This window comes from Lissotriton helveticus, chromosome 11 (assembly GCF_964261635.1).
Source record: "Lissotriton helveticus chromosome 11, aLisHel1.1, whole genome shotgun sequence".
NCBI lineage: Eukaryota > Metazoa > Chordata > Amphibia > Caudata > Salamandridae > Lissotriton > Lissotriton helveticus.
Window position 1 is genome coordinate 270,158,131 of NC_136072.1, and position 15,887 is coordinate 270,174,017.

General features: G+C 45.0%; 2 protein-coding genes across 12 annotated transcripts in view; one reads left to right on the top strand and one right to left on the bottom strand.

Moving 5' to 3' along the window:
* Positions 1–9,045, bottom strand: part of TRIP12 (thyroid hormone receptor interactor 12) — a 1,008,257-nt gene extending 999,212 nt beyond the window's left edge. For 10 of the 11 annotated variants that reach the window (XM_078668159.1, XM_078668158.1, XM_078668155.1 and 7 more), the window contains exon 1: positions 8,752–8,841. The gene's annotated coding sequence lies outside the window, so the exon portion shown is untranslated. Of the gene's footprint in view, positions 1–8,751; positions 8,842–8,931 lie in introns of those variants that run through there. The other variant, XM_078668151.1, reaches the window with a different exon arrangement.
* Positions 9,046–9,199: 154 nt separating this feature from the next.
* FBXO36 (F-box protein 36) overlaps positions 9,200–15,887 on the top strand; it is a 107,378-nt gene continuing 100,690 nt past the window's right edge. Inside the window, exon 1 of the mRNA XM_078668160.1 lies at positions 9,200–9,355. Within this exon, the coding sequence (XP_078524286.1) occupies positions 9,260–9,355 (96 nt within the window). The 5' untranslated portion in view covers positions 9,200–9,259. The remainder of the gene's footprint in view (positions 9,356–15,887) is intronic.

The window sequence follows — 15,887 nt, forward strand, 5'->3', positions numbered from 1 at the left end:
AAGACCTTAGCGTCAGCGTTAACTAACGAAATAGGACGGTATGAACCACAGTCCTCTGCTGGTTTATCTTTCTTTAAAAAGAAAACCAGTTTAACCACGTTCCAAGACCTGGGAGCTTTTCTGTTATCACCAATAAAGTTAACAACTTGATGAAAGAGAGGTAATATTTCTTCAATACAGATCTTATAAATTTCAAGGCGTATAGCGTCTTCCCCAGACGCTTTTCCAGAAGGCAAGGCACAAATTGCCTGCCTAATCTCTAATTGGTTAATATGATCAGATAACTGGTATAGCTCGGGTAGATCTAAATTATCTGGAGTGTTATCGGATAAATAATCCTGAATGCAGGTCGAGGTCGGGTAAATTTCAGAGGTGTATAATTTCTGATAATTTAGAGAATTTATCCAATATCTGTGATGGTTCTTCGTATATAGTATTATTTGGGCCAATCAGTTTTTTGATCCGGGAGTTAGCTTTCTCATCCGCCACTTTATAGGCTAATAGCTTCCCAATTTTGTCCCCGCTCTCATAATGACTGATATGATATTTATTCAGTTTTATGCTGCTTTTTTCCCAAAAGATAGTCCTGAGTGTCGTTTTTAACCTCCCTAGTTGTAATCCTAATTCAAAGGCATTAGGTGAGCATAACCTAAGTGCCTCAGCCAACATACGCTCAGCCGATAGGATCTCACTGATCAATTTGTCCATTTCCAGAGATTTGTGATCCTGTCTAAAAAGAAATTGCTGAGTGAACCCCCGTATACTTGCCTTACAGGCATCCCACACTGTAATACATGTAGTAGAATTAATATTGAGCTCAATGAAGTCTAAAATATGTGCCTTAAGTTGAGTTATAAATAAAGTATTAGTAAACAAGTGTCTAGGGAAGGAAAATGCCCGAGGTGTAGGATGACTGTGCTCAATATTAAATGAGAATAAGATAGGTTATGATCTGACGTGACACGAGGGAGAAGTTCTATAAAACAAGAATTCAGAAGAGTGTTTGATGACCAAACCATTTCAATACGTGAACAGAGTCTATGAGGGGCCGAATAGTATGTGTAACCAGGTGCATCAGGTTAAATACTACGCCAGACGTCCTTAACATCGTGAATGCGTCCTATTTCGAGGATAGCAGCCCGAGTTTGTCGCATACGTTGAAAGGCATCTCGCCTGGTAGTATCAAGTTGATAGTTTATAATGCAATTAAAATCACCCATCATCACTAATTCTCCCTCCCATCCCAGCAGTTCTATATTCAATTGGTCAAAGACAAAAGCTTCATCAGTATTAGATCCGTAAACCACACAAAAAACATATTTGCGTTTCTCTATTATTAATTGAGTAATAGCCCACCGGCCCCTCTTGTCACATATGGATTTACAAATTTCAGTCTTGAAACGAGTGTCTTTAAGAATGGCGACCCCCCTTATAGAAGCATTATAATTAGAGCAGATTAAAACCTCATATCCCAACTGTCCCAAAATCTTTTTGTCCTTATAAGCAGTATGAGTTTCTGATAAAAAGTCAAGATGAGGTTTATACAGTGCTAGTTCTTCCCTAACCAGACGTCTTTTGCTTTTATTGTTAAGTCCGGCAACATTCCATGCTAGGCATTTTAATAATAGTGACATATAAAATTAGGAATCAAATTAATCTTTTTATTCTGTAATATTCCTTCATACAATGCTCCCTCAATCATTTTTTTTTTTAAAACTTCCGTCCTGAGAGCTTTTTTTCCAAAGTAAGCCCCACCACCCTACCCCCCCACGACCCCACCCCACGTCTCCACCCCCCTCACACCCTGCTCCCTCAAGAAGGAGCACCCCCCCAGTTCCTGCTGCCGAAGTATTGGCAGCTAACTGGAGAAGCAGCATCGGCTCGACCTGCCCTTGACCAGCTTTTCCTACACAATTGAAAAAGAAAAAAAAAAAAGAGACAACCTAAAACAAAATTTAAAAAAAAGGGAGAGAGAGAACCTCTAAGAGAGTACATAAGCCAGAGCAATACATTTTTCCCTAGCTATCTAGCTATTTAGTTCAAGAGAATGTGCTTAATTCCCTCTCGGCTTCCTTTACATCCGCAAAATGAAATGTATGTCCTCCTTTGATAACTTTTAGGCGAGCCGGCTCCTGTAAAAACACTTGGGCGCCCAGGATTTAAACGGATCAAGTAATTTACGCAATTGCCAGCGTCTATCCATGGTGGCCTTGCTAAGATCCGATTTAACAAAGAAGGACCAATTTCCTACAATGACAGGGGTGTTTGGTCTAGCTTTTAAAGAGACTGCCTGTCTTAAAAGAAAATTCCCAAAATGGATAAGGAAAGGCCGGGGGAATTTGCTCTGTTTATTCCTCAAACCTAAAGGTAGCCTATGTGCTCTCTGAAGTTGGGAGTCCCAATACCATTCAGACAAGTCTGTAAAAGCCTTCTGGAGTAAGGTCACGACAAACGCCCTAGGGTCCGCCCCCTCGCCCCCCTCTGGTATACCAAAGAGTCTCAGATTGGATCGTCGTTGACGATTTTCCAAATCCTCAACCATTAACTGTAGAGTAATAAGCTGGGCATCATGCTGGCTAATAATTGATTCTGTTTGTGTCGTTCCCTCTTCCACCTTACCCACCAGCTGCTGTAACTCATCTATTTCTTCAGAGAGCCCCCCAATCTTAAGGGTAATGTCCTGCAAACTGCTCTGTAATTTAGTGTTATCGTCCCGTAACAGAAAATGTTCTTGAGCTTCTTTCCGGTGGTTCGTCAATGTTTGCAGGATAATGTCAAAAGGTGAGTTAGCGGATCCCTGCTCTCCCATTGATGTTATACCAGTAGTTTTTACAGATATTAAAGATCCGAGAGGGGCTGATAACATAGGTGGCGTTAAAGGTATTGAATCAGCAGCATAACATTGGTTAACCGGCGATGAGGCATGTTGAAGATGGCGGACTGAAGACGCCGGGGAGAAGCAGCGGCTAGTTGGCGCTCCCTACCTTTGACCTGCATGAAAGAATTTTGAATGCAGGCAACCTGATTGTAGCTGCCCGGACTCGATCATGACTGCTCCACCTCAGTGAGCGGAAAACGGAGAGCGCTGTGTGGTGTGCGGAGCTGAGCAGCGAGCTGAGACTGAGAAAAACGGATGCAGCGGCTGTTACGGTGTTGCTCCCTGATCGCCCGGCATTCCATCCCGCGGCTGATCGTGGGCTCGGCTGGTCTGGGCTAGGGTTTGGGCTCGTATCCCAGCTACAACTTGCACAGGTTCGCTCAGAATTGCAGGAGACGAAGAGGTCGGCGTTGTGCACCGGGCGGATGATGGCGCCTAAAAATGTATCAAGATCTACACGGGCAATTAAGAATTCGGTGCTGGATGTGCCGGTGCCCTCACCAGTCTCGGACCCTGGGATCATCACTCTGCAGGATCGCTGCAGGCGAAAAAGGAGGTACTTTTATCTCTGGATGCACCCGGTGCAGGAAAATCGGTTCTCCGTCCGCCCATTTTGATAGTGCCCGCGCCTGGTGAGCGAAAAGTGAAGGTACTGGGAAACGTTACTAGGGAAACCCCTGAGGAGGTGATAGCACTCGAAGGGGGTCATGTTGATTTACTATCCCCTGGGCAGGGATCAGAGATGGGGGAGCATGGTACAATTATGACTCCCACTGATGTTTTGGGGGAGGATGTCGCCGTGGCTGGACTATTGGGAAGCATACAGGATGCGAATACAGTCGCAAATGCTACTACTACCATAAATCTACAATTGGAGGAGGAAGCAGTAGGGGGGGGGTATCAAACGACGGGTATGAAGATGATGATACTACTGAGACTGGTTCCCCATTAGGTACTGCTAAATATTTGGCGAAAAGGAGAGAAAAGGCAAAGTCAAAACTAAAGAATAAAAATAAGAAGGGAAAAGGCCTCAGACCTGGTCACACAGGTGTTCCCCCACTAATCTCTGCTCCTCCCCGCAAAAAAATCCTTACTGGTGGAGAAAAGTCCCCTAAGGAAACGGATCCAAGCCAAGGGACTGGTAAAGAGTATGACGCTTAGGTTATCTGGCACTAGTCCGCCTGATCAGGATGACTCTCAGGTACTTGCCGGACTAACAGAAAACGTTTTACCTACTGTAGGTCAGATACATTCTATTGCTACAGACTTTGCTCCTATAACGTTAACCCCGGAACTGATCCTTGGAGCTAAGCACCCAGAAATGGGCACACCAACAGAGGCTGTCCCCCCGGACACCTAAAGCCTCATGCCTTAAAGTTTCGATCACACCTCCACTCTCCTCCTCTTTAACATTAGACTGAGGTCTTATGTTTGGAACCAGAGAAAAAAATCAAGTCTCCTTCAAGATCTCACAAATGTCAGGTTCTGGGAAAGGGTCTTTTGTACCGGACCTCTTGCTGACTAGACAGACTATTTGTATTGTTTGTCTTGTACAAGCGGTCCAAAGCTTACCTCAATTTACATTACTGTATTTTGAATTTAAAAAACTACAAAATTAGACCGGAATCTGGTGTCGGGCGGTCCTTCGACAGAGAGATGTAGAATGGTTGAGACTGCATGGATGGCTGAAAAAGCATTAAATCTTACGCCCCTGGTAAAGCAGCACTAACCGGGCTTTTTTTTTTAGATTGTATTAGGGGAACAAGGCTCTAAGAAGAGGTCCTGTACGAAAAACTGGTACAAACAAAAAGCTAGTCAAATACCCTATAGGTGGTGTGTGTGTGTGTGTGGGGGGGGGGTTAAACATTGCTAGCAAACTTGCTCCCCCGGCAAACTGTAGTAACTTCTGAAGATACTTTTCTCACCTACCAAGTACAGATAGCAGCACGTCAAGAATAAATAGTTTAGGTTTCACAACTAAGGTGTGTTTCCCCTGCAAGCCATCCTTTTAAACCGGACTGTCGCCTAGGAAAATAATGAAGGCATTTGATTCCTGCTTTAGTTACCAAGTTGTGTCTGCACAAACCTACTGGAAGCTTGGGTGCCTGCAGCAACTGAGGGCAAGAAGATTGAAGAAGTTACCAGTCAGGTGCAGATTGTGTTCCGTGAGAGCAGCTAGATATTGATAGCTGAATAACAAACTGCAAAATTTCCCAAACATCAAGTACACTAAAATGTGGCTTAGCGCCAGAGTCACACTAAAAATCAAGAATTTGAGATGCATCGCTTCAAAACTTTCTCACCAGATTGAAAAATACACTGAAAATTGAACCATTTCCTGATTTGAGCAAACACTTTTCTGAAGCTATCAGTATCGACGAAGTAGGCTCAGAAGCCCAATCCGCTATGGTCAAACATCTTTGATCAAGACCACTTGACTATCAATCCCTGCCCCAAGTTCAATCAGCAAAAAAATGAAGGTGCATTACTGCTCGGCTACCAAAGCCAGATGCCTTTGCATTGAAACTGTTCCAGTCTGTTGCTGGCGTTAACTTGGGTATTCAAATCTTGCATAGTTGCTCAGCACTGAAACTGTCTGTGGTTGCACCTTGAATTTAGTAAAAAGGCTGTTTTAGAAGGGAGGTAGAAATTATAAGACTGTATTTCAAGTATCCTCAATGTAATAGTTTTTATTAATTTATCAATAAACTCATCTTTAAAAAAAGTATAGTGCATCAGTCTTCCTAATATTGTCTTGTGAACCATGTCTGCTACCAAAAACAAAAGCTGGGTGGCAAACTCAGTAATCCCTGGTCAAATTATTTAAACAAATCAGTGGGCAAACTCCAAATAGACTTGGTTTGTGCTTAATAACAAACTGCTTTCACATTCAGCACTTAAAACGATCCTTAAAAAGGCAGACAAAATTGCATTCAATGCTATCTGATATGGCCAAATTAAAGTCAAAGTGCACTCCGCTGTTTGAAGCTGTGGCCACAGCATACGACACCCACGATCCACCTTGTCTTAGACCACAGCCATCCTCCAGCGCTCGGTTGGAAAGATATACTTAAGACAAATCATAGCTGCAAGGTTAATGTGCCTACAGACTAAAGCGACGAACACAAAATGGCACACCCTTTTCAGAATAGTCAAGTGCACACAATGCAGATATAAAAAGGAAATGTGTAAACACCCTTTGTGTTGCTGCCCTCCACTATTAAATCTTCACCGCACCCTGCTAAAACCTTTGTTCATCAAACAGGGAATATGAACCTGCAAAGAGGCAACAACCCTGGTTTTTAACAGAGTGGAGCTGTGTGACTTGGTGAAATTTGGCATATACATAAGACTGCTACAAGTATGAATTAAGGACATTAATAATACTGATCACTGCTCCAACTATAATCACCCTAACAGTGAATTTTAACGTTTTATATGGCTGGTTTAATCCACTCGGATAGATCTTTAAAAAAAAAATTTATTAGCCGCTCTCCGAGCCCAGGATTAGAGAACTATCTGCTATATAATTCCCAGTCTGTATGCACTGTATACACTGTTTTGTACACGTAAACTAATTTGCACAGTAATTAGCTGATATTAAGCCACAGGTATTTTTCATGCTTCCCAAATTCTCATGACATTGATTTAAAATTTGCCCAAAACTGCTATATATTACTTACATTACCTATGCTTGCGTTTAAAACAATATGCACATGTACTGTTTGCATAGCTAAGCTATTTTGCATAGCAATTATCTGGTTTCTAGCCATAGGTAGGTTCACGATTTTGACATGTTTATGACATCTACATAAATTTGGGATATAAATGTGTAATGTCCTTGATGACCGCGTATGCACGTCATTGCAACTTTTACAGTATCCCTCCTTTCTTGATAAAACTTCATTTATATTTAGGCCTTTGTACATATATTGTAATTTTTTGAATGGATTATACAAAAAAGGAATATTGGCTGAAGTGTTTTGTAATCAGGTAATTGCTTCCATTCCAGTAACAGACCAGGGGTTTGTAGATTTTGATGACAGTCGGTCACTCCACTGTATACAAGATATACCTATTTATATTTAAAAGTTGCAACAAACCACTGAATAAAATGATCCATGTATTTTTAAATTAAACAAATGATGTCAGTTACGAGGACAGGACTAATGCAGCCCTGAAATCAGGCATGCTGCTTAATGGAGATGCTAGCTTGCCAGTGAACAATCTGAAATGTAGAGTCTGAAATGGAAATCCCGAATGTCATAGCTCTAAAACAAACACACAAAAACTATCCACTCGATCTATCAATGTTTTTTATTTGAGAAATAAGCTTTCAAGCGGCACCGATTTGGAAAGATACGGTGGTACCGTATTCCTTCTTAACTAACTCTCACCCCTCTGAAGAGTTAGTTCACTTAAATCATGCCGACTATATAACGATGGCAAGGGCTTTACTGTGCGGGAACACACATTCACTCTCATCAAGGTTCTAGGCTGACCGCACAGCTTATGGGGTTTACTTGGACATGGGGGAGGGGTCCAATTTTTGTAAGCAAGGGGGTACAAATACCGGTGAGATGATGCCAATCTTACAAGTGTGTCACTTTTACGCCATTCAAATAAGTGTGTATCATATGTGCCTAAAAATAGAGTGGAACACCGAGGCTCAGTGTGTGTACAAACACAGGAAGAAACGCAGCACGCACAAGTGGCACACAGAGGCAGCAAGCACGCCAGAACGCCCGAGGTGCGGAGAGTGACCGCAAGCCGGACAGCGCAGACACGGAGAGGCGCCTGCATACCCTGGGAATAGGGGTCCGACGCCACAGAGGCCCAGGACTAAGTGACACCCTCCGTGCGCGAGCGCTGTAAACACGACACCGGGTTGTGACTGGCCTGTGAGCGGTTGCACCTTTGTTCACGCCGGGACCGTTTGACAACCACAACACAATGCGCAAGGGCATAGACGAACTCCGCAGGGTCCTCCTCTCTACCAGACAATTATTTATTATACCGAGCAATCTACCCTCTCACTCCCAACCCCCAAAATAATAGAAAGGTACTGAGAGGATACAGACAAAGGCAACCAGACGCAGGAGACAGAGCACAGCGACCCCAGCAGGACTCACTCTGCCCCATTAAATTCACAGCACCCCAACAATAAAGAACTCCTCAAGCACTCGGGAATAAAAGGAGGTGCTCGTACTTTAGGCGACACATTGGGAAGGGGGGCTATTTGTAAGCTACACAGACCACGCGCAACTAAGGACCCTGTATTGTGACACCCCTCTCCCGTCTATCCCATTCACCACTGCTCGTCCACCCCATCAACAAAGGAGCTCCTCTAGTAAAATAATTCGTATCCCACCAAACACAACACACATGGGATTTTACTGAAATATCAGGAACAGTTTTATGCACACCCAACATTGTTAAACCACATCAGATCTTCTGCATACACCCTGTAGAAAACGAAGAACTTCCACTGCCGCCACCAAGATCCATGTCAACCTCCTTACCTCCACCCCATTTAATAGCATATACTCCCCTAATGTCTCACATACACAGGACACATAGTAGCCCGTCCCTACAAGGCCCAATCATAATAGGCCTAACCTTCAACACAATACCTTGTAAGAGGTGTTTAGGCGCCACAAGAGGACGCAGCTTCGGATACTATTGCCTCCGACACAAGGACCTTGCTGCCAGTGGGGGTAACTCAGGTCCTTCCGCCTCTCCCCCTCCCCCAGGAGTATTAACACACAATAAACTTTTCAACACATGTCAACAAAGGCCCAGAGGGCCAGGGAGCGTCGGATCAGACCCAAACAGTGAGAAGACTCCAGCTCTCACTGCCTATATCCCCTCACCTCGTTAGGCTCCCGGGGTGCTCCTGCTCCCCCGGCTCTACTGCCTTCCAGGATCAGCTGCAAACGCACATCTCAGTCTCACTCCGCCGTCTTCCACGCACTACTTTACCCGTCGCATCACAAAACTGAGAATCATCCCTTTCCCGACCACCCAGCGAATGCCTCCCTGAGCCGCCTCACCTGTGTCCCGCCTGAAGAGTCCCGCACCACAATCCACCCCGCCGCTGTCTCGAAAGCGCCCCCTGTCTCAGCGCCAGCAGTGTCCTTCCGCCGGGTCATGACCCCCTGGGCTCCTCTAACTGTTTCCCCCGGGGTCACCACTCTCCCTGTTAGTCTATTTCTGGACATTGTACATTGAGTGGTGTTCTTACCTTTGTTCCGTGTCCACCCCGCGCCCGACATAAAAAATTAAAATTGTTTCGTGTGGCGTTTGTCTTTTTTTCCGGCTCGGTGACCTCTAAGCCCCGCCTCTTCCTGGTTGCCCTGGAGACCGAATAAGCGTCCCAAAATGGCATCGTGGTTGCCTGAGATCATCTATGAAACGAACGGGCAGGCTCCAGCGCCCAGCAAAGACTTCTACCAGGTGCTCATCACACAGGACGAGGTAGGTTCAGGGCTAGGGTAGGTGTCCTGCAGAAAAAGGGAGTTGGGCGATGGGGGAGCCTAAGGGAGGGTGCAGGAGACCATTGGCCCCACTTGCCTAGGGCTCCCCGAACAACATTGCACACCTCTCGCGAGCTCTTGCCGCTGTAGTTCCTTACTCATTAATGGGCGTCGCATTTTTCATTTAGCCTAAAAGCTAAAGTAAACATTTAGAAGCCCACGGAAGACCCTTTTCCAAGCAGGGTCCCCTTACTCTGCAGCAGAAGCTGATATGTCACGCCAGGGGACTTCATGTGGCCCCTTGCTCTATTGGCATTCAGCCGCAGACGCTGACGTCATGGGCGACGGTTAATCAGCTCTAATAAATGCAGACATTTTAACGAGTCCAGTAATACGGTTAATTTAGCAGTGATTGGCCAGTGGTTGGAATCATGCAGAAGTAATGTGGCCATGTTGACTAACTCAAAGATTTAAGAATTTTTACTGTGAATCTCAAATGGCACGTGGCTTCGGGATAGCAGGTAATGGCCAATATGGTGCCTGACACCCTTAGCGAGACTTAACGTTTTTAGCATTTTTTTTGTAGTTTTATATAACGTCAACTCGCCTCGAAGGTATTGGAACACTTCACATGAGCACCAGTTACATTACACTAGGAGACATGGAGTTGTCATAGTGGAAGTTGTTTGGCTTGTTCTTGTGATGATACAATTAATCTTCAAATCCCATTATGTATCCTGCTGATGTATAAAAAGGAAAGGACTGACCAAGGTGTCGGTGGAATCTTTCACTCTACATTAAAAGCATATCTGCCAGGCCCTGTTTACCTCTCATTCACTCCAGGTTAAATGTCACACCTTTGTGTCGAGTCGTTACTGACTCAATGACCACGCGGACAATGGTTTCTGGGGAGCTTCTTTATTTAGGTCCTACAACTCTGGTGGTCAGTGGTGAACTGCCCCTTCTTCCCCCAGCTCCTCCCTTTCCTCCCGCCCTCGGCTTTCCCTCGGGCTGGTCCTAGTGCCTGACCAGTGTGGTCACTGGGCACTGTCCATTCCTAGCCATTCACAACCTTACATCTCCCCCCTCGGTGGATGATGACACAGTGGCATTGTCCCTGGTCAAGTCACGAGTTCGTTTCTTTACGGTTCTTCAATCAGGCGCGATGGTTTCTTGATCACCCGTCTGGGGCGTGCTTGGGGGTCGGAGTTGTCACTCTCATTCTCGTCAGTGAGTCCACTGGGCAATGGGCTGTTGATTGTCAGTGTCTCGCGGTCTTCTGGCTCCGCTTTCGGATCAGCCAGCAACTCGGTGACATTGGGTCCGCACTTTTTGAAGTATGTCACGTTTCTGGTGAGTCGCTTCCCTTCGGTCTCTGCTGTGATCATGGTTCCTTTCTGTTGGATCACTTTGAGGGGAATCTCACTGTATCGACAGTCTGTCTTCCGGTGTTGCTCTTGTCTTGCTAGCACCCAGTCTCCTTCCTTTATTTGCGGGGGGGCCGCGTGGCGTCGCTCATCCGCATAGTCTTTCATCTTTTCCTTCTTTTCTTTGTCTCTTGCCGCGATCTCTTCGTGCTCAGAGTCAGTGTCCAGTTCTGGCGCCGTTGGGGTCATCATTGGTATTCTAGTGCGCACCGGGCGTCCTAGCATGACGGTAGCGGGACATTTGCCCGTGGTAGAATGGGGCGTGTTTCTATATGCCCGCAGCACTTCGTCAAGTGCTGTCTGAATGCGCCTCCCGGTGATTTCTGCTTGCTGGAAGGTCCTCTTGATCGTGGCCATGAAGCGTTCAATCATTCCATTGGCTTGTGGCCAGAGCGGCGTGATCTTGCGGTGCGTGAAGTTGAGGTGTTGTGCGAACTCAGCAAAGTCGTGGCTATTGAACGGTGGTCCATTGTCCGACTTCACCACTAGGGGGATTCCCCATGCGGCGAAGACCTCGTCTAGGATGGGTATGGTACTTGATGCTTTTGTGGAACCGCACAATTGGGCGATGGGGAATCTAGAGTACTCGTCCATGATGACTAGGACGTATTGGCCCGATTTGATTGGCCCAAAGAAGTCAATGGCGATGTGTTGCCAGACGCCCTCCGGTAGTGGGGACATTTGTAGTGGTGCAGGGGGGTCCGGACGACTCACGAGTTGACATTGCGGGCAGTCCTTTAGTGTCGCCTCCACCATTTGGTCTAGGGTTGGGAACCAGACTCTTTCGCGGAGTGCTCTTTTTGTAGCTACCACACCCCGATGTCCTTCATGCGCTAAGTGAATGACTCCTTGTCTTAGTTCTCGTGGTATTACTATTCTTTTGTCACGTAGAATGAGTCCATTGGCAGCGATCGACAGGTCTTCATGGACGTGTTTGAATGCCGCCATGTCCGTGTCGTTTTGTCCATTGCTTGGCTGGCGTCTCCAGCCATTGGTTTGGATCAAGTTTTTTACTTCCTGCAAAGTGGCATCCTTTTCGGTCGCGTCGCAGATGGCATCTAGGGGTACCGCCGGAGGTCTCGCTTGATTCACTACGAAGTGAATGTATTCGTCCGCTATTGATTGTTCTGATTTGTCATCTTTGATGGGGTGTCGTGACATGTAGTCGGCCGGGTTTGCATCTTTGCCAGGCTTGTGGATGATGGTATATGTATATTCTTGCAATCTTAGGCCCCACCTCTCTATTCTTGGTGGCATTTTTGCTTTTGGGTTTCCAAAGATCGTGGTCAGGGCTTGATGATCAGTTATGAGTGTGAAGTGCTTATACACTTTGGAGGAGGATTGTAAGCAATGCTCCTTTGCACTGTGGGCCTTGTTTCATTATTTTATTTAGAAATATGAGAGTGAAACTGTGATCAGTACAAGATGCTGCTGGCTAAAACTAAAAAGTCAGGTCTACCAGGAATGGATGTGAAATACATGACCAGGAACCACACAGTGGCATAGCTTAGTCAGTGAGATTCGTAGTTGTAATTCTCAAATAACCGAACAAAATATGCAGTGGGCCATAGTGTGAGTGGGTGAGATGATCGAGGTTTGAGATGGACTGTTTCCCCGGGGAGCAGGGTCAATACTGTTCAAGTTCAAGAAAAGCTTTATTCGGTTGCTATTTAAAACAGACATAAAAGCACAGCAAAATTATATACAAAATGCATTACAGATTAAATACACAAAATTAAAAGAAACAATTAATTTACCGTTAAAATAAAGGAAACCAATTGCAGCCATTAGCATTCTGGAATATTTATTTTCCTGATATAAAGCACAGCTTTTAAAAATTGCGCTAGTCTCCACGCTATGTGTTCATTATCTAATAGCTGAAGTACGAACATGGCTTGGCGGCATTGTCTAAGACCTACGTTTTTTAAAAGTGGAATAATCCAGACTTTCCTCTGTTCCAGGTAAAATGTACAAAACAGGACTACATGTATAGTAGACTGGTCAAACATTTTATCGCAGGGGCACAGTATTAATTCACGTGACCAATCATTTAGTTTAGGAAACGACACACGTCTATGTATGATTCCCAGTCTGAACCTAGTTAAAAGAAATCTGTCAAAAGTGTTTGGTACAAATAATAAATAAGGCTCCATCCCCATAGTGGTTCGTAATAACAGGTGATGTCTCACTGTGTTTTTTTCTGACATTTCCCCCAGCAATCTATTTGCTTCCAGAAGCTGGAGACCATCTTTCTTTAAAGTCTTTCTTGGGATTTCCATCATAGATATAGGGTTTAGGAAATATTCTGGGTGTCCCAGATCGTTCATAAAATCATGAACAAATTGTAAGTGCCCTCGCTGATTTAAGAATATCTTTTAAAATTGCCCTATTTAACTTTGTCTGGTCCTTGCACCAAACTCTATACCACAACAATATAGGCTCAATTTTTATAAGATCCACTATGTAATGTGGTGCCAGCTCATCATGACAAATAAAGGAAGAGGTACTAGGTGGTACAGAGAGAATGTGCCTTAAAAAATTATTTTAGAATGTTTGTATGGAAGTAGAATTTGTGAAGCACCACACCCCAGCCCCGTAAATTGCCATTGTCACGCATTTGCTTTATATATATATATATATATATATATATATATATATATATATATATATATATATATATATATATATATAGCAATTCCGGGGGAGGTTTCCTACCAAATTTTTTAGCAACCGATAGCAACGCTGTTGTGGATCTAGAGCACAGCTTTCCAAATTGTGTGGCGCGACACGACGCAATGACATCTGCCGGTCGGCCGATATTAGGGGAATGCAACTCGAGCCCCCTCTCTCAGTGATCGCGACGTGCATGGCGGAAGGCGGAGCAGCTGCAGAGCGGAGCCTCGTGAACAGGAGCTCCAGTGAGTATTGACACGCCCCCCCCCCCTCCCCTCCGGGAGTGCTGCTCACGGCCCTGAGCGTGCGGCCTTGCTGGGACACCGTGATAGCGGAGCCGCCTTTACCCCACCATCCCAGGCACTCGGTTGGTAAGTAGTGAGGCTTAGACCATCTTGGGGCACTTTTAAATCGCGAAATCTTCTGTTCGCCGGCTCCTCTTCGACGGGGAGCCAGACAGCATAAATACAAGGCCGTGCGCGCAGAACCCAGGGCTTCTTGGTTATATTTATTATCGGTGTACTTTAACTTCCTGCGCGCTCACTGAAACTTCAACTCACAGCTATGAGTTATACGTGGCGACAACAAGTAGCAAGTAGCAAAACCTTATAATAACCTAAGGCAGTAGCCAATACGTCAAACAATATTTGAACTTCATGTTCGTTATTTAAAAGGCTCATGGGGAACCTACTGCGATAAACTGAACGGAAAAGCTCTCTCCTATTAAAAACAAATTCATTGAACAGCACTGGCTTTACTCATCCGTGCCTCAATGTTGAGTTTCCGCACTGACACCCAAAAGCACGGTTCCTCCTAACCCTGCAACTACTCAGTTATTCACCGCAGAGAAGGATTAATTCAAGACGCCACAAAGCCCCCTACCGGTGCCATTACAAGTCTCCCACGCCCAAAGTCTGCCATCATGGGTGGGACTCCTAACTACACTCTCATGGGGTTCCTGCTAATGTGGTTGGTGTGGACTAGGATAAAAAAACACACACACATACATATATATGTGAAAAAACTGATGTGCCGCTAGGCAATTATGACCTTTGAGCTGCATTGTTCACCAAACTACTAATGTTGCTTGTATGTGCTCGTGTTACGTCCATACACCTGGTTCTTTTGTACACAGACTGCACCTAGCAAAACAATTTTTTTTCCAAAGGCTGATCACAGATGATTAATCAGACTTCTGATTAATTTTGGCTCGAGTGCCTATGAAAGTGCCCGGCACCCAATCAGTTACACAAGTATTTGCTTTTGTTTTTTACCTTATTCGGTCCTCTCTTTGTGTCTTCGGAAATGGTTAATTGCACAAGTTATGCTTCTCTTAGCAGAACAGATAGAAGAATATACATACTCCCCTACCTGTCTAGCTCCAACACAATACAACACCTTTATCATCTCTTTGATTAAGCAAACCCAGCTATTGCTTTTCCCTTTGAGTCTTCCTACTAAAGGGGTGGCAGAAATTACCACCGTCAGGGATTTGTTGCTACATTCCACTTCTGTGGCTTCATTGTATGCTGGATAGGGGGAAATAACAGAAGACCTGCACAACAGAGGAAGGAAGATCCAAACACAGTGGCCTGACCATGAAAAGGAATTCTGAAAGTTGCACCTTTCCAAGTGGAGAGTCATATCTTTCTGCACGCAGTAGAACATCCACCTCCTTGACGTTATCCAGAAGTGAATTCTACAGGACGGGTACAAATAATGGAAATAAATCTGTTAGTACCAGATTGGAGCTGGGGGGGCTAAGCAATCTAAAAGGGCATGCCTGTGGCTAAAGTATTTGTTTTTATTTAAATGTAAGTGCCTTTCTATCTATCAGACATGTTTGATAAGGTATCAGAAATTGTGCAGAAGAAAAAATGTCATCAGGTTTGTCACATAAACATAAGATTGTGTCAGACAATTATTAGTGGAGGGGTTTAAAAAGCAGATTAGCAGACTTGTGAGGCAGATAGTAATGTTGTTATCTAAGGGTTGTGAGGGAAAGCGGTCAGCTGATTCTATGAATCGTTTTTGGCCACTATAGGTGTGGCAGGGTATACTCAGACATGAGTCCCTTGCTCACTGCTCCATCAGGATTCAAGCAAGCCGGGCCGACGAGGCTGAAATGCCAGAAACCGGTCCCCGGTAGCTTGTATCCTTTCTGGTGAAGAATTGGCTTGGTAGTTTGGTCTGCCCTGTTCCCATGATGCACTGGGCCAGGGACAGACTAATTTGCATATAGCCAGGTTCTGAGCTGGGATGGGGCAGTGAGCTAAATAACGGTGATGGATCAAGCCCTGATCTTTGGACTGGGTAAGAGTGGTCTGCTTAATTCAGACACTCTGTTCATCACCACCCCCTTTTCTGAATCGTTTTTGGCCACTATAGGTGTGGCAGGGTATACTCAGACATGAGTCCCTTGCTCACTGCTCC